The sequence below is a fragment of the Falco naumanni genome, chromosome 9 (genome assembly GCF_017639655.2).
Source record: "Falco naumanni isolate bFalNau1 chromosome 9, bFalNau1.pat, whole genome shotgun sequence".
Lineage (NCBI taxonomy): Eukaryota > Metazoa > Chordata > Aves > Falconiformes > Falconidae > Falco > Falco naumanni.
In genome coordinates this window covers 52,927,502-52,945,222 of record NC_054062.1, presented here as the reverse complement: position 1 = coordinate 52,945,222, position 17,721 = coordinate 52,927,502, and the positions used below count along the sequence as shown (strand labels likewise).

Genomic DNA, 17,721 nt, shown 5'->3' with positions numbered 1-17,721 from the left:
GTGCGTCTTATTTTTTAAGACCTCTTTTTTTGCTAATACCTGACTGTGTGAGCCAGATGAGCAGCCAAAGACCACTTGTGCAATTTCCCTACGTTAATTCTCTACCGAGTGAGAAGTCTGCAAAAATTCAGAGGCCTCTACAGGAAGAAATACAAACTCCATTGTACCGTTTGCCCACACTGTCCACCCATGAGCGCAGCAGCTCCTGTGAGTAACCAGCACTCACAGCTTCCACATTCTCCCTTTATGTCAAAGCTTGATCTGATGCTGCCTGACTCCTGCAGAGCCCAAGCGAGCCTGATCCTAACCTGCTGGGCCCCCGGAGCCCCCGCTCCCCCCGTCCTGTCCCTGCCCAGGCCCTTTGCCCCCCGGCCAGCTGCCAGCCCAGCCGTGCACACCAGGCAGTAGGGCTGACTGCACTTACAGCCACTTTCAAATGGCTTTTGAGGAGCGAGTATCAGTTACTAGCTCCAAGAATCTCAGTAATCAGCAGTCATTTACTGTCTGCTTAATCTGTTACTAAATTCTGAATGTTTACTTTGATTTTGGCATTTAAGAATTAACAGCACTTTTTTTACAAGGCATCCCAGTGACTGTACCTATGGTGTATTTTGTTCCTGACCGTACTGATTTGGAAACTTCTAGGCTTTTACCCCGCCCCCTCTAAAATAGTAAAATATACCAACTGAAGGAAAATTACTCAACATTATCCATTTATGTTGATAAATCTTGTGAACATACGCTATGCAGAAGAACTATTCATGAGCATGAAAGCACTTCACTTCATAAATATTTATAGGCCTGGGATGTGAAATACTGCTCCTGGGGCCCCAGGGCCCCTGAGGCTTTTCAGCGGGGAGCGGGCGCAGGGCTGGGGTGGGCCAGGGGTTTCGGGCGCTGCCTCTCCAACACGAGCTGCCCGCCGAGCCCGGGCCTAGGTGGGAGCGCGGAGCCTTCCCCCCCCCATCACCGCTCTGCTGGGAACCTGGCCAACCAGGGTAACAGCCAGCACGTCGGATTTTTAAGAGTTTCTGTACACTTTTCTTCACAGATTTATACTGTAAAGGGACCAACGTGTTGGGCAAAGCTGGGTTTCTGGCATCAGCATCGCGGGAGTGGAAGCGCAGAATGGCCTTAATGGAGACAGGGGGAAACCTGGCACAGGTACGCTATAAAGTACCTCTGCTACGGGACAAAATAGCGCTGATCCCTTGATGCTTAATAGCATGGTTTTAAAAAGCTGTTTCCTTCCATTACAAACTATTTATTAGTGATAACATCTTTTGGAAATAAACTAGATACTACTAATTTTACACACACACACACATCTACTTATGCATACAGAAGAAGTCCAGCATTTTCTTTACCTTTGCAGCAGTAAGTAACAGAGAACGAGAAGAAGATTTATAATTAAAACTATCTGATGACATCTCTAGTTGATGATATCCTAAGAAAAAAATTAACTCTATCCTAGCCGAAACCAGGACAGACTCCTGTACCTTCCAAAAAGCAGCATGTGACAGCATGGTCTGGGCTCTCACGCTCCCACCAGAGCAGGTGGCTTTAGAACAACAGCTGATTCTGCACCAAACCCTATTTGTTTTGCCCTTTAGAAACCCGGTTTACCTTAATTGCTGGTATCACCCCCTAACTATTGAGGGTAAATCGTGCGTATGAGTGAATTTATAATACACTTACATATACTTTGCATGTAATCGATAAGTGATGCTAGAATGCTTTTTAAAAAGACAGATCTATTAGAAGACAGTCATTACGGTATCAGAAAATATGGTACAGTACCTATAAAATGTATTTGCGTGTTGTGTTATATATAAAATACTGAATTATATTGCTATTTGTTACATACCCAGAAAACATAAACAGCATCAATATTTTTACCAACTAAAGAAAATAATTTAAAATAATTGTCTTCTATATTTGCAACAATGTGGATTTTAAAAACCTTGTTAGCACTTAACCCTTACAGAAACCTCTATTTGTAATGTATAAGCAGTAAGTTTATGGCTGGAATCCCTTATGTGGCACATGCATCTACCTGTGCCGCGGAAGGGCTGAAGGCGCCCATGAGGAAATAAAGCCCTTAGCTGGGAGTGTCTCCACAGGACGCTGGGGATTGGGAATTTAAGATCTGGGGGACTCCTGTGACAACTGCAGACAATGAAGCCATTCAGCTCTACTCAGCCCAGGCAAATAGTAAGGGATTTTTTGTACTTTCAAAATTAATCTGCAAAAAATGGAGCCTTTTGATGGGAGAAATAGGCAATGGCAGAGTTAAGTGCACCAACCACGGCAGCTGGGGCAGGGCACAGCCCAGGCCTGGGGCTCAGTTCAAGCATCCATCCCCATCCGGACCCCTGCACAAGCAGGTATGGCAGTGGTCCCTTCTGCTGTGTTAGAAAAACATGCCCCACTGCTAAATTCATGGCCAAGTCTTCCGTAGTGTTTGAAAATCATTATTACACAACACAGTAGGGAATAAACCCATCCTGGTTCACCTGTTCTATACCACCTCAGCTCTGAAGGGCAATGGGAACAAGTAATTGAAACAGCTCTGAAAGACAGAAAGGTAATAAAACATTACAATCTGTCAAGAACCTGGTTACTCACAAACATTTATTTCTTGCTGCAGATCACCAGGTTACAGATAAGAGATCATCAGCAGCATTAATACGTGACATTTAAAAAGGAAGGGCTTCAAAGCAGTGGGGAACCCAGTCAAGCTGTAAATGCGGTGCTAATGCAGAAAATGCAGGCTGACACCCTGACTGTAACTCGGGCTGCTCCTGCGGGAAAGGCAGCCCAAGGGTGAGAGTTCAGGGCAAGACGTCAGACCCGATCTCAGCCCTGATGAGGAACTCGTAGGTCCTCCGGGTTGAAGGCAGCTGCTAAATCGTACTGAAACATCCATTGGTCCCTTTCCTAGATGACCTTTTCAAGGCATTTTTTAGGAAACATAGCTACAATTAACACTCTTAGAAATCTGTTAAATTATAAATTTACAGCCTTTAGGATTCTACAGTCACTCTCTTGATACAATTAGAATAGGCTGGAAAGGTTGATTTGATTTGACGATGTGTGAGTATTTTACAGTCCCCTTACCTTCAAGATCATCACAGCATTGCTAACACATGCTGGTATTTCCTTGACAGCCGTGCTGACACTCATTTCATCAATTTATTGTATCCCTAGAGTGTGTTCTTGTTTATAACATGAAGGAAACTGGCCATTGTGGAAATCTGTCTTTAGAAAAAGCCATTGACGGAACAAAATTTCCTACATCCGCCTCTACAGATCTGCATAAGGCCGTTAAGCTGTTAGTTCCTTGGATGCCTACTCCTTTCCTGGGGGAGGTTTATCTGGGATTTCCAATGACCTAGAAGTCATTGGTGTGTATCAGCCCCACTGCATACATGTGCTGAAGACCACCTGCACGCATGCAGCAGATGCAGTGGGCTTGGGACGTGCAGGACTGGAGGCATGCTCGTAGGTACTCTGCGGGGATTAGGGCTGGCCTTGCAAGCTGGACACAGCGTGCATGTGAAGGGCGCCCTCACACTTGTGCCACTGTGGAGCAGATGAGAGATGCAAGGAGACATCCTGCTCCCCTGGATTCAGCAGAAAAATTCTGTTTGATTTTAGTGGTGCGCAGGAACACCGAAACCCTACAAACAGCAGGAGGATACAGAGCGCCGTCCCACGTACACGCAGCCACCCCTACGTTAAGCTCTCCAGCACGGCCAGTCTGAAGCTATCCCATGCCTGATCCACCGTCAGGCCAGCACCCCGAGAACCCCAAATCCGCATGCAGTGGAATTAGCCACTGCAAGGTTTTCCACCCAGGAGTCAGTCTGACCTACAAAATCTGTCTTACACTTGTATTACATTCAGACGGTGTCTCCAGAAGAGCACACCAGGACCTGCAGCTCGATTAACGAAGGCAGGTTGTCCATTACGCTTTTCTGTGTGTGTTCTCTTGTGACTGTTCATATTGCTGACCTCCCGCTGCCACCTGCCCAGCACAGCCGAACCTCTGTCTCTCCCAGCCACTTGCCTCTTCTCTTACCATCTGTAGGAATTAGTAACTTAATGGGAATTTGACACAATTACTTGGTTTGGGGCTGGGCAGGCAGGCACATTGTGTTTCGGTGTCCTTATGACACCAGATTCAAACCAGAAAAACAGAAGTTTAAGACTTGATGACACAACATCCTAGTAGCTAGTAATGCTGAATAAATCAAATATTCATTATTCTCACCTTATCTAACCATAAATCTTCAGAATTGTGACTCTTCCCAATACACCTCAAAACAAAATCTTCACAATAGATTTTTATGCTTCTATACATGCATATTAAAATAGCATTGGAAAGGATACATAACATCCATGATATCACAGAATCACAGAATATTTCCACTTGGAAGGAACCCATAGGGATCATCGAGTCTATGATGATACATACAATAGTATTGAACAATTGTACCACTTTTTCAGGCTTGTTACCTGAAATCTTACGAATAAAGAGCATGAATTTACAAAAAGTTGTACCTCAGCATTGTGAACTAGTCATAAAAAATTAAGTCTGATCTAGCTTTAAGTGGTTTGTTGTGCATCTTGGCTCTCTATGAGAAGTGAAAGGCTGAGGTCCCTGACAGGGACCAAGGAAAGGTTTCTGATAATTGATGCTAGAGTATGCTCAAAAACATTCTTTTTCTTCCTTTGCTATTACATATTAGTATAACAACTTCTCCAAAGGTTTTGACTGCTGCAAGCCTTGCAAATTAATGCTATGTGTATAAAAACGTATTTGTATATATATGTAGGGCTTGTGTACGCAAACATATTAATTTACAAATATACTGCATTTTTTTAAAAAAAAGTTTGCTTTATGATAGATTTTGCAGCTAATTAATTCTTCAGGCTAATACTGAGTTTGGTACATTACGAAAACACGTGTCCTTATTATTTACAAGAACTCAGCAAGAATAAAATTAAGGGGAAGAACACTTCAGACTTAATGACAACTGAACCTGCTATGCCTGGGAGTACTTTGGAATATTAATGACTAATGAATGATTATCTTTAAAAACAGCTTTGTGGACCAGACTTTTACAGTTCTGCACCGAGTTGTGCTGAATATGTATTTTGATTATAATTACTGATTTGTTGTTTTTACCGAAGAAAAACCCTGCATTGCTGGTAAGATACAAACGTGAAACAACCGGTCACTGTGGCACGTGTCTGGCCTGTGAGGCATGCCTGGAAATGGTCGGTTTACACAGAAGGGTCTCGGTGGGGATTTCCTCCAAACTCTGGGCTCTGCTGGGAGCATGCCTGCAGTTTTCTGTGAGACAGACGTGGGGTGGGAGCTCCTGAGGGTGAAGCCGGCAGGACGCAGAATTGCTGCTGCTGCTGTGCACAAATCTACAGGATGTTTACACTCTGAGAAAGCTCTTTGACACCTGTATGAATTATGCCGTGTGTCAGATACCCCTACAACAAAACAGGAACCTGGGCTTCTTGATTGTAGAGAGGATAAAGAATTATCCCAGGTACTAACCTGTCCGGGAAGCACAATGGAAACTTACTGCCGTAATAAAACAGATGGTCTGCTTAGAAGGGAAATCTCAGCAGGTCTCCTTCAAATTGTTTTCCTACTCCGATTTTCTATTCCTACTAGTAAAAAAGTGAATAGCAGCCTCTTCATGAACTGAGACCTCTCCATGATGAAAGAGCTTTCCCAGACGTGCCTCAGACCTGCGCTGCGCTGAGACTGTCCTTAAGCACCAGCGCTGCTGTTATTCCTGCCTGAGGACCTCCATCTCACCTCATCTCATCTGTAAATTCAGACTGACATTGTCATTCCTATGCACTTCAGTTTGTAACAACCCCTGAAATGTTAAAGCAGAAATACTGTGCAACGAGACGACCTATGCTTTTATATCAATAGACAATTATTCATCTGCCAGAAATCCCCTTATTATTACTGAGCCAAATTCTACTCTTTAATGAAATCAAGAAAGTTTCACAAAATTTATAGCGTAGTAAAAACAAGCAGGCTTTGAGTAATTTCCTCTGTAACTTCCCAGGAATGCTGTTTGCTCAATTGGATCTTCCTGATGGCTTGAATTTCCCCCACGCAGTTCACTTTAAACAAAATGTTTTGGGTTACCCTGCACAGCAAAGATGTGCCAATTAGTATTCTAATAATGTAGCTCATTAGCCTTATCTCTGTACCCCTGTGAAGAAAGCCATTTACAGCCCCTTTCAAAATGCAAGAATATATATATATATACACAGAAGGCAGCTGATGAAACATCGCAGGGAAATTCAAGCTCCAGTAACTCATCATCTCCCCCATGGATCGTTTCTGCTGATCTTAAAAAAAACCCCAACCTCTTCTGACAATTAAAATACACCAATAAAAAAGAACAACTTGATTGTGGAATCAATATACAAAGTAATTGAAATAAAGGTAATTATCTACCAAACAAACAGGTTCCCATGGGCAGATCCAGCACTGGTGCAGAAGAAGTGTCCCCACTGGGAGCTCGGCAGGCATTCCCTGGGGGAAGTGCCACCCGCCCTATGGCATCGCACACTCACACATACTATCCACAGCAAAATAAAATATAAAGCTCTGAACATTTGAAATTGGTATTTCTAATTGCTGCCTACAGTAGGAAATACATTGCATGTTCTTAATTGAAAATGTTAAGGCCACTTCTAAAAAGAATTTGCGCTGATGTAAGAAACACAAGGGCTGGAGGGTCTGAAAATAGATGGGTTACTGTCCGAGCTGCTTGTCCGTGATGGTCAGCACCACTGACCGCTCTGGGGGGAGAGGCACCTCCCCACGCTCCTGGAGCACATGCCGCTCCGCAGGCGCCAGTCAAACACAGTAACCCTCTTTTAGACAAAGGTCTTCTCTCCACCCTTCTATTGGTGAAAAAAATGTAAATAAACCTCTTTTAATATTAATATTTTCAATGCTTTCATTAAGATTGAAGCAATTAAGATTGTAATTATAGTACTATCTTCGATTACCATCAGGAAACCTTTACAGTCACGAATCAAACTGGATCACCACCCAGATGTGATCCTTCTTCACGGAGGGAATATTTCTTTGTAGGGGTGAGCACAGCACCTGTTTTGGTCATTCTAATTTTACCTGTGTCAGTCTTCAGTCCAGGATCACATGAGTTAATACCTCGTGTGTATTTACCAGAAGGAATTTAGTCACAAAAGATATTGTGTGGTAGTGATGGGCAATTACTCCTTTTCCTCAGATGTGCACATTTACGGTCTCCTTCAGGGACCAGTCTCCAAATTCTCCATTTTACGTATGTGTACACACATGCACACACACACAGAGTATATAATACTTGGAAAAATTTTTTAGCTATAACGAGAATAATTGCATTGATACACTGGAAACCACTATCTAACAGCCTGCTCTGTGTCTGGGACAGTTTTTCTTACTAGAACTGCTATTTCCAGCAAGAGCAGAGGGATTATGGCCCACACCGCACAACCCCTGCTAATTTCTGCTACAAAGCGCTGCCCACCCTGACGGCGGAGAAACGCAGTCTGTGACACCCTGGGGCTTGGTAGAGTTGGCTGTGGGCAACACTGTTGTGCTGAAGCTCTTCCTTCGTGTTTATTTAAGTTCCAGGCAGGGCCCGGGGTGAACAGGGCTTTGGGTCTGTTTGTCTCTCTGTCCCCCCAAAGCAAAGGCACTGCAGGAGGCACAGGGAAGGACCAAAATTCCCTCTTTCAGGGGCACGGTTCCCTGCCGCGTTGGGGAAGCAGGACACATCCCCATGACTTCCCATGCTGCAGTTCCCTCTCCCCAGCGCTGCACCAGTGGCCCCAGGGGCCTTTGGGACCATGGTGGCGTCTCCCGAGAGATCGGGGGAATGGTATGGTCAGTAGCCATCTCCTGGGGCAGTGGGTGGGATGGGGCCATGGGTCAGAGGGGTGTGCACACCTCATGGGGGTGAGGGGAGCAGGACAGGAAAATGGTAGACAGGAAAAAAACAGAGAACAGGGAAAATTATCTTCTGAAACCCAATAGCATCATGTCCTGAAATTCCAACCTGAGGGACAGGTTTCCTTCTGATGATATTCGGGACTTGCACCTGAGGCCCAAAGGCCTTTTGGCCAGACCTATGAAATGTGAGTCTAATGCTGGGATGTAATTCCCAACATTCATTTAGGATTTGACAGAATGTATGCTTAGACACGTGCCGCTGAATTCCTAAAGTCTGTGCGTTTCAAGTCCAAGCTTCTGCATCAAGGACAGGTTTTCCTTACGCAAACCTGGGCTTCAGTACGTTTCAGATGTTATTTCTTTTGAATAAGCAAATATCAAATAGAGTTATAATAAATGTTGGGGTTTTAATTAAATTAAGATAATTGGGGAAAAATTTTTGGATGCTTAAGCCTCTTGTATAAATCAGGAAAAATTTCTCTTAGTTTAATTGACAGCTTATTTGGAAATACACAAGCGCTATCCCTGGGAGTCTCCAATCTCTGGTATAACTCAAACACGCACTAAAAAATAACGAAGATAACTGCCTACAGATTCCCAACGCTGCTTAAAACCACAAAATCACACAATCATAGAGGGGTTTGGGCTGGGAAGGACCTTAAAGATCATCTCACCTAGCTGCAGCCCAGCAGCCGGACCCTTTAGTTTCCCTTTGCCTGCAGCACCCTCCAGCGGGGACCCTACGGCTCCGCCTCCCCGCGGCCCGACCCACCCGGCCCCCGGGCCCCCGGACCCCTCCCCGCCCAGCGCGGCGACCCCCGCTCCGGCTGCCCTGGGCTCCAGCCCGACGGCAGCGCTTGATCCTGCAGGGCATAAATTACACTTTCATGAAACACTTGAAACGGCAGCTTTCTGTGTGCCTGCAGGTCCATGTGTATTTATACAAACATACAACTTTTAAAATAATATATTATATTATTAAAATTATTTTTAAAAATTATTAAATTTTATTTATGGGGTTGTCAAACCTAGAGAGTCTGTTTTTCTTAAAAAAACAATAAAAATATTAAAGTTATATAAAAATTATAATAAAATAATAATCAAAATGTTATTACAGGTATGCTGAGCAATTAGGCAGCTGTAAACTAAGAAAAGCTGGACAAAGGCACCTACTGAGCCTCTGGCCTCCTGTGCCAGTGTTGCCTCCTGCCCTCGCTGCCCCAGCACCCTGTGTCGCTTGCAGCCTGTGTCTCTGGCTGAACGCTTCTCCGTTCCTCTCCCATTGCCCCAGCGCATGTTCCAGCAGGTGCTGGACTGCACCGAGCATCCTGCTGGGAAAGGCTGGGGCTGCTCCGCACCAGCTCCCACCCACCGCACCAGCCCTCTGCGGTAGCTGGGATATTGTGCCATGCTGCGATTCCCTCTGCGCTTGAGTCCTGCTGAAACACAGACCTGTAGGCATGTTAACGGGTATAATGATGGTGTTACCCTGAATGCCTCTAATAATAAGCACACATTAAGATATATAAACTCAAACTCTATAGGTTTGCCAACTCCATGCGTGAGCACGTTATTTTTACTTTATCAAGTGTTTGAAATGCTTCCACGAAGCCAGGTGGAACAGGCTGAGAGCCAGCGCCAGTCACCCTCCTGCTGGCGCTCCCCAATGCCTCCCGTGGTGCGCAGCCATCAAGCCATGACGCGCAGCCGCGCTGGTGAGCCGTGGCACGCAGCCGCGCTGGTGAGCCGTGGCGCGCAGCCACGCTGGTGCAGCCACGCTGGTGAGCCATGGCACGCAGCCACGCCAGCCACGCTGGTGAGCCATGGCGCGCAGCCTCACCGAGCTGCACACTGTGCCCCGCAGCCCAGGCCTGGGGCTCTCCCACCCACCTCTTCAAAGCCACCCAGCTGGTGCATGCGGGGCTCTGGCTGGAGGCACAGCTCCCTGTTGGGTCACTATTTGACCCGCTCAGGAACAGGCTGGGGTGCCGGAGGAAGCTGGCAGTGGTGCTGTGGCCTGGAAGGCCATGGGATCTCCTCATTTTTCACTTAATGGAGATCAATGTTTCTTGTTAAAAGCACATTCTTAGTGAGAAACCTAACATTTACTTGAAATCTAACTTCCTGTTGAGAAGTTGTTGTTTCAACAGACATTTCGGAAAGCCCTAATCACAATCCAAAGCATTTTTATTTCCCTTTTGACTGCATTAAGGTTCTTTTTTGGGTTACTAAATGCATAGATCTCATTGATCTTACCACCCAGGAAACGCCAGCCCCTTGGGGACACTGTGACACTGACAGGCAAAAAGGGTTTGAGCCACTCTCTGAAAACTAGAGCACTGAGCTGCACAACTGCCAGTTCTGGGGAAGAGCATGCATCGCCCGACCGAACCCCGAGCACGGTTACCTCCGTGAGCACCACGTCAGACACATAATTTCCAAGGCTTCCTGTGTGCATCCCTCTCTACCTAAACATCCCGTGTCCAATTGCTTTTAAAAGCAGCAATCTTATCTGGAGCAGCAAATCAATAACCTGCAGCCAAACACCGTAACATCCGAGAGGTGCTCTAGACGTTCTGCTTGGAAAAAGCATTTGGGGCAGGGGAAGGAAAACTGATAGGATGAAGTACAGAGAGCCAGTTCCTCCTCTGAATCCTTTGAAGCAGAAACAAGTCCTGCGAGAAGCATTAGCCATAAGGGGTATAACAAGTTACATATAAGTTAAAAAGTACTGGGACAGCCCCAACAAAATAAAAAAAAGAAATGGACTCCGTATTATATAATAGTGCTCCAATTTGCCCGTTTCCTGACTTACTTTATCCCAAGCGTTTCCACAGGACTGACTGAATTACAGGCTGTTATTTTTGAAAGATGTGAGTATTTCCCCTCATTTTGGGAGAGAATTATGTCAAGCGAGCATGGGTCTTTCTGGGCATGACAGACTCCCCCAGGCTGCGGCAGAAGTGACCTCTCACCACTGTCCAGCTGGGTTCTGGTCCCTGTCTAACATCCCTGTATTCTTCAGCATTCTTAAAAAAAGGCAGCTTCAGGCGGTGCTCGGCTGGCCGCTGCTACTGTCCCCATCCTTTGGAGTTTACCAACCAAGTAACTCATCACCAGCATAAATTAGAAAAAAAGTAAGTGGAATTGTGAATTAAAATACTTTTGTGAATACTATTTGGCTTTTCAATCCAAAATTAAAAGCATTTTCATCTACTGCATTTAAATTATTTTTTTTTTTAAAGTATCGTGGTTGTTTGCTCTTCATACAAATTCGACAGCGTATTTCATTAATTCCCTAGTAATTTTTTGTTAAGTGACCACTGATCTAAAAACACAAAGTTAGCATTTGTGATTATATCATACTGAAATCGATATCTAAATTACTGAAGTAAACCAGAGATAAATAGCGTTTACATAAAGACTTCGTCCAGATTTTTTCTGTGTTATCATCAGAAGCATTTTAACCTGAGCAAGAGAGACTAACAGCTGTGTCGAGGAAGTTACGTAGTATATATAACTGTATAATGGGTTCTGTTGGTCAGTCCATCTTACCTGCCAGGAGCTCTGGTTTCGCTTCCCGCCCGGTGCCTCCAAGGGTGGGCTGCTCCTCCGCCGCATCCTGCGCCTCGGGCACCCTGGCTACACCGCACTCCAGGACAGCTGTGGGTGGGAGCTTGTTCTTGGCCTTACCCAACAGCCCCAGGCTTGTGCACTTGTCTGCAGCTCCCATAGAGTGAATCGCACTGAGGGAATTCTTCTGGATTTTCCATCCTCCACCTGTTTTTCTAGAGTGTCCATTTTCCTTCCCGGCTCCTGTACCAGCCTCCTGGGCTCAGGCTCTGCAGTACTTGTGCTCCCTTGCCCCAAGGGGACAAAATCTTCTGTTCCCTCTTGCCGGCTCCCCCAGCCCAGAGCATGTGGATCAGGGATAATGTGTTTTACATTCACTCTTTTCCAGGTCAAACTTTTTGCTGGGACAATACTAAGCCTTTTGTCACCATTCAGGGACAGCAAATTATAAATTATCGTGCCATTTTTCTCATCATGCTGCAGGCCACGGTCTACTGAAAACTCCCCCCAAAATTACAGCTTGATTTCCTGAACATAGCTTCACATTTTCCCCTAAAACTGGGCTTGCGGGATATTCAACAAACCATCAGACATACCCTGTGTTATGAAGAAATACTTTGGAACAAAACACGTCCATTTTCATTCACATTTATCTTTTCATGAGTTACTCCTCTGGAACTCTTTCTAAAATCTTCTTTCAAGACAGATTTTTAAATAACTATGAATAACAAATATAAATGCGTGACATATAAACCAGGACACTGTCACTTCTACAGAGAAGCAATTTACTGCCTGCTTAGCAGGGAACCAAAATATATTCAGTTTATCTGAATTAGTATTCCGCTCCTGACGTAAAGCTGAGAGCTATTTCAAGCAGCAGAGCCAGGACTTCCACTGAAAGTTAGTTCAAGCAGCAGAGCCAGTACTCCGGGAAGGAGCCTGTGGCTGTAGGAGAGGGAGGGGGTTTTTGGCTTTTTTCTTTGTCGGCTTAGTTCTAGCTTTCAAAATGCTCAGTCAGAGATTTCAGTGGTGCAGACGTCACCTGTGCAGAAATTTCCACGTACCCTAGTTCTGCTTCAGTCTGAAATGGTCAGAAAGATTGCATCTTCCATCGCCAGTAGCAAAATACAAGAGAGACTTGGGTTTTTTTGAAATGGCAATGTCTCTTTTTCTGTCTTGGTAATCAGTGCTGTCTTCCTGTTAATAACGGTAGAAGCAATTGTAGCTTCCTCAGTAGAGTGAAACTAGAAAAAAAATTAAAACATGGGTCAAATAAAAGTGTATCTGGGCAAAAAAACCAGGCATGAAATTTCTGCAAGGGTTATATTTATAATTATCTGTTTGTATTGTACAACTGCTAAAAAAGGATTTGTGTTATATTCTATTGACATTGACGACTAGTAGGGAATATTCCCCTCAACACCATCTCAACACCAGCGTGGTTAATTTCTGCCGTCTCTGGAAGCACAAACGGATTGGGAATTCACCTCCTATTGATGGGGGAGAAGGCGGGATTTAGGCAACGTCTAGGGCCGTCTGGCGTGATGCTTGGTGAAATATACATTTAGAAATGACGTGTTTACCCCCAAACCATTCTGGTTGCTTAGTCTGAAGGCAGGGCAAGCTAATGCAGGAGGTTCAGCCCGGCTGTAAGCATGGAGAGCCCAGCCATGCGGGGAGAAAGGGCAGTGGATTTCCCTGGATTTCCAGCAAGGATCAGCAGGAGCAACCCTGATATGGTCAGAGGAATAAGCACAGACCGGGCATTTACCCTGGTTTGCTAGAAGTTTCTTGCTTTTAAGCCTGCTGCATTTTTCTCTTTCCTTGTCCTTCCCTCCAAAGAAGGAAATTCTGTTTGACAAGTTTTTAGCCTGCTGTGCCTAGGTTTCGCTTTTTTTTCCAAGGCTTTAGAGATTTGTATTTTTGGGTTATCTGGGCGCCCAGGAGACCACCCCCAATACTGCCAAAGCAGCCTGAGCAGCAAGGGGAAGGCTCTGATGCTTTACAAGAAAAGGGGAGAGCAGAGGTGGTCTGAGGGCTTACCTTTTGCATGTGGCCTGAAGGACTATGACCAAAGAATGAAAGCTAAAGAGAAAAATAAAAACAAAAATAAAAACTGAAAAGGGGAGGGAAGAGAGGAGAAAATGGAAGAGAAGAAAGAGATTAAGAGTTTACAGTGTGTTTAGCTGAGAAACATGCTGTGGTTACAGAGCGCAACAAAACTCTCAGTTGAAAAGAAATATAAAGTGTGAAGTAAGCTCAGAGGGCTCAGCTCGGCACAGCCAGCGCCCCGCGTCCCTCAGACCGATGAGAGCCACCTCCTGCCCCTGCAGAGCCCAGCCCAGTCACAGCCCAGGGCTCAGAAGGAGTGGGGAGAAAAATAATTAGCTGAATTCCTCTGATACCTCAAAAAAACCCCCAAAACTAACACTGCTAAGGTTTGGGTTTAATTTCAGGTGAAAGTGCAGTTCAGCCCCTGTTGTATGTGAACAAGTTCTCCCACGGCAATTTCATGAGAAATAGATGGTTCCAGATGAGGGTAATTTGAGGGTGAAATTTAACAGTTATGGCTTGACTGGAGGAAGGTCGATGGCATTAACCCTAGTCACAGTGAGGCTGCAGGCAAGGAGAGGAAGGAGAGGCTCCTCATTCCTTCTGGGGACGGCAGCCCAGTGGCCGCACGTGCCAGTGCTGGGGACGGAGGGAGCGAGAAGAGGTCCCTGGCTCCTTCCCAGAGCAGGCCTTGGCCCCAGCCCTCCATCACTGCCTCCCCAGGGCAGACAGACCCCCACGACCCTGCCGAGTCCTGTGTTTCAGACTTTTCTGGAGGACAACAGAAGGAAAGACTCAGTTCAAGCTGGCAGCCTTTCCTTCTCAGAGGGACGAATGCAAATGCCAGGTGGTTTCCTGGAGTGCTACACACCAGCTCACTGCGCTAACACACACAAACCTTTTACAAGATGGTTTCCTCAGCCAAGGTGAAATGAATATGTGGTCATGTGCACATTCAATAACTGTTTCATCTGCATTACCTTACCTTTTCCTCTAACTCTTTTATTTGTCTTTTTTGGCCTTCAATTCTTTCTTCTAGCTCTTTAATTCTCTGTCAGATTTCAAATAAGAAAATATTTATTAACCAACCAAATACAGATGTACCCAGAAGATGCATTATTTTTGGAGATATAAATCATATGTGTTGTGCTTCTAAAAAAATAGATTGGGGGTTAGGCTGTAGATGAGTCTTCTGGGAACGTCACTATGCATGACAAATTGATTAAAATCAAAATGCTCTCTTTGCAGGGATTATCGAAGGCAAATCAAACTCTGGTCACAGGACCAGCCATTTCTGGTAGAGGTCTATGAGGAAAGGCTGGTGCTCACAAGTTCATTACATTTCCATCTGAGGGATCATCCCACCCCAAATCTCGCCGTGCCCATGCACCAGCACCTACCTGCTGTGCGTGTTGAATGAGCTCCATCCTTTCTCGCAGGATTTGGGCGTCTCTCTCCCGGAGCTCGCTCATCACCTGCCGCTTCCATTGCTCTACAGCACTCTTCAGTTTCTCTTTCTCCTCTTCTGAAAGAAGTTCGGAAATTTTGGCTCCAGCTTCTTGCTGCAGGGCATCATAGAGCATGGCTTCTAATTCCAGAATTTGCTAATCAAAAACAATATAAGGCTGTCAGCTTGACCTTGTCTCTGGTCAGATGAGGATTTTGTGAGGAACAGAAAATCCTACCCCAGTAAGGCAACACAAATGGTAGAGGGTTTTTGTGCTGAGCCTCCCACACAGGACAGTGCAGAAAACAGTCCAGGGGGAAAATACTTCAGGCTGCTTTTATCCCGTGGGGCTCTGAGCAGCACTGGAGCTGGGATGGCTCCTGCGCCAGCCTTGTCTGCCTCTCAAAGATATATGGGTGCCAACTTCTCCTTTCTGGTGATGGGGAGAAAAAGAAGGGCCACAAAGAAGGGCCATCACTATCTGAGTTACAAGTATTTTTTAAGTGTAATGCTCAGTCTCTCAGTTCACCTTCCCCAGCTATTCAGCTCGCAGCAGCAGAGGATACGGCAGCACCTGTTCATACTCCTGCAGGAAAGGAATGACTCCCTTCATGTGCCTGCAGCATTTGTACCAGCTAGCTTAAAATGCCTGCCATGAAGGCATTTCCAGCTCTTCCTCTGGCAGAGCTGTCAGCTCCAAGAGGCTTTTTGCTCAAAAAAAAAAAAAAAAATCTATTTGGTAGCTGGGCTCTGTTCCTGCAGTCACAGGCTGCAGAGGCTTTACTGCATTAGGAAATGTCTCTTGCAGACAGACGGATGTACCCTCCGGATTTACTGAGACATAGGAGTGTGTAGGAAATGGACTGGCAGTGTTTCCCCGGGGCTGGCACCTTCCTAGGGCAGCTGAGCTTGCCAGACAATGTCTTCTGTTTTAAAGTCCAAGACAAATGCTATTCTTTCACGCAAGCCAAAAGCAAGCTGAAATCTTCTGAGCATGTTTGATACAGAGCAAGAGACAAAGCAGCAATTGATGGCACCTTTGCACACCTTCTCCAAAGCTGGTGGCACTTTGCAAAGCTCTCTGTGGCCTCAGAACATGATTGCAACAGTGCAGTGTGAGCCTTGCAGAGCTCTCCGTGAGGTCAGGAGAACAGGACTGCTGAAACAAGTGCGGCTTGAACCTCTAGGCAGGCTGTTTGAAAACACCGTGGATGTCTGTCGTGATAATTCAGCTCAATTCAAAATCATCAGGTTTTTCCACCCGAGCCTGCTGCTGGTGTTTTCTTACTGTTTTAGCAGAGTCAGGATGGAAGAACACAAGCGTTTACAAGAACAGTAACATCATGGCAGGAGTTATGGATACTGATGATAACTGAAAGACAGCAACCACGGTACCTCTGTGGGGAAGATCAGATCAGATCTGCGAAGAAGATTCTGCTTTCACTTTCAAAAATAACACCAACATCTTAGCTAACACCGTAGGTGTCTCAACAAAATGCTGTTACTTGAAACATGGATTTCTGTTGGGCTCTAAATCTATAGTTATCCCTCTCTGATTATATTGACCTGTGAAGAAAGGACAGCATGGGGAAATTCACGGCCTCCAGAGCAGCAGCGTCAGGAGTCTGTGTGAGCCAAGTGCATCTTGGAGCAAAATCCCCTGCCAGCAACCAAAGGGAGTGAAAACCGTGCAAAAAGCTTAGTGGTTACAGCTGTAATCTTGTTGGCTGTAGTTAGAAGGCAAGATTAGTGGCTCCTCATCTCAAGGGGCACAAAGGAAACACAGAAGTGAAACAAATTACACAAATCAAAAGAGCTTTTGCCACTTGACTCTGAGGGTAGAAAAAAGTTTTCTTTGCTGCTTTTCAGGCTGCATTTGTGCCCAGGAATAAAGCCCATCGCTTTGCCTGGCGATGCTTGGGTGATGCCTTTAAAGAATACAGGAAAATGCAAATAACCCTCAGCTGCTCCTGCATGAGCTGCAACACATTCGTTACGCTTGTTCCTTCTCCATGAGCAGTACAGCTAAGGAGCTTGTTGTTGTTGGACCCTCTGGTAAACTTGGGAACCTGGACCTGGAGATCCATCTCATGGATGGAGAGCAAGTGGCTGGCCGTCAGCAGCAGGGGTGCCGGGTAATGCCCTAATTGACAGCACAGCTCATGTCTGAGCTCTCCTGCAGGCTCCGTGTCATTACCAGGAATTTCAAGCTATGCCATATGATTTTTCCCACTCTGCTGCTGTTGCAAATTTCTGCACACCCAAGTGTGCAGATCTTTTTGGATCTGTTTCAAAACGCGCACAAATTCTGGGGCTTATCTCAGGGCTTATCACTGAAGATGAATCCTACCAGTTCAGCCTTCGGCTGCACCGAACTGCTGCTCAGAACAGCTTAAGGCTGCAGGAGATAACCTGGCGTTAGGGCTGAGACCACAGGTAAGGTGGGGGGGCTTGTGTAATTTCCAGGGTTTCCACTGTGCATAGACATTGGTTCCAGATATAGCTCAGCATTTGGCAAAATCAGTCTTAAAAATCATCCTTACAGGACAAAAAGTGTATTGAGTAAAAGCTCCCCCAAATGGTTCGAGATACAAATAGCTAATAGGCATCCAGAAAGAGAGGCATAAATACTCACTGC

At 45.5% G+C, this 17,721-nt stretch overlaps 1 protein-coding gene across 20 annotated transcripts in view; it reads right to left on the bottom strand.

The window, feature by feature from the left end:
• JAKMIP3 (Janus kinase and microtubule interacting protein 3) overlaps window positions 1-17,721 on the bottom strand; it is a 90,202-nt gene that overhangs the window by 5,654 nt on the left and 66,827 nt on the right. For 10 of the 20 annotated variants that reach the window (XM_040607081.1, XM_040607078.1, XM_040607080.1 and 7 more), the window contains 4 exons: window positions 15,037-15,240; window positions 14,622-14,687; window positions 13,628-13,669; window positions 11,567-12,828 (listed from right to left, as the gene is read on the bottom strand). In XM_040607081.1, coding sequence (XP_040463015.1) covers window positions 12,661-12,828; window positions 13,628-13,669; window positions 14,622-14,687; window positions 15,037-15,240 — 480 coding nt within the window. In that variant the 3' untranslated portion in view covers window positions 11,567-12,660. Of the gene's footprint in view, window positions 1-11,566; window positions 12,829-13,627; window positions 13,701-14,621; window positions 14,688-15,036; window positions 15,241-17,721 lie in introns of those variants that run through there. The other 10 variants (XM_040607089.1, XM_040607091.1, XM_040607090.1 and 7 more) reach the window with 3 other exon arrangements.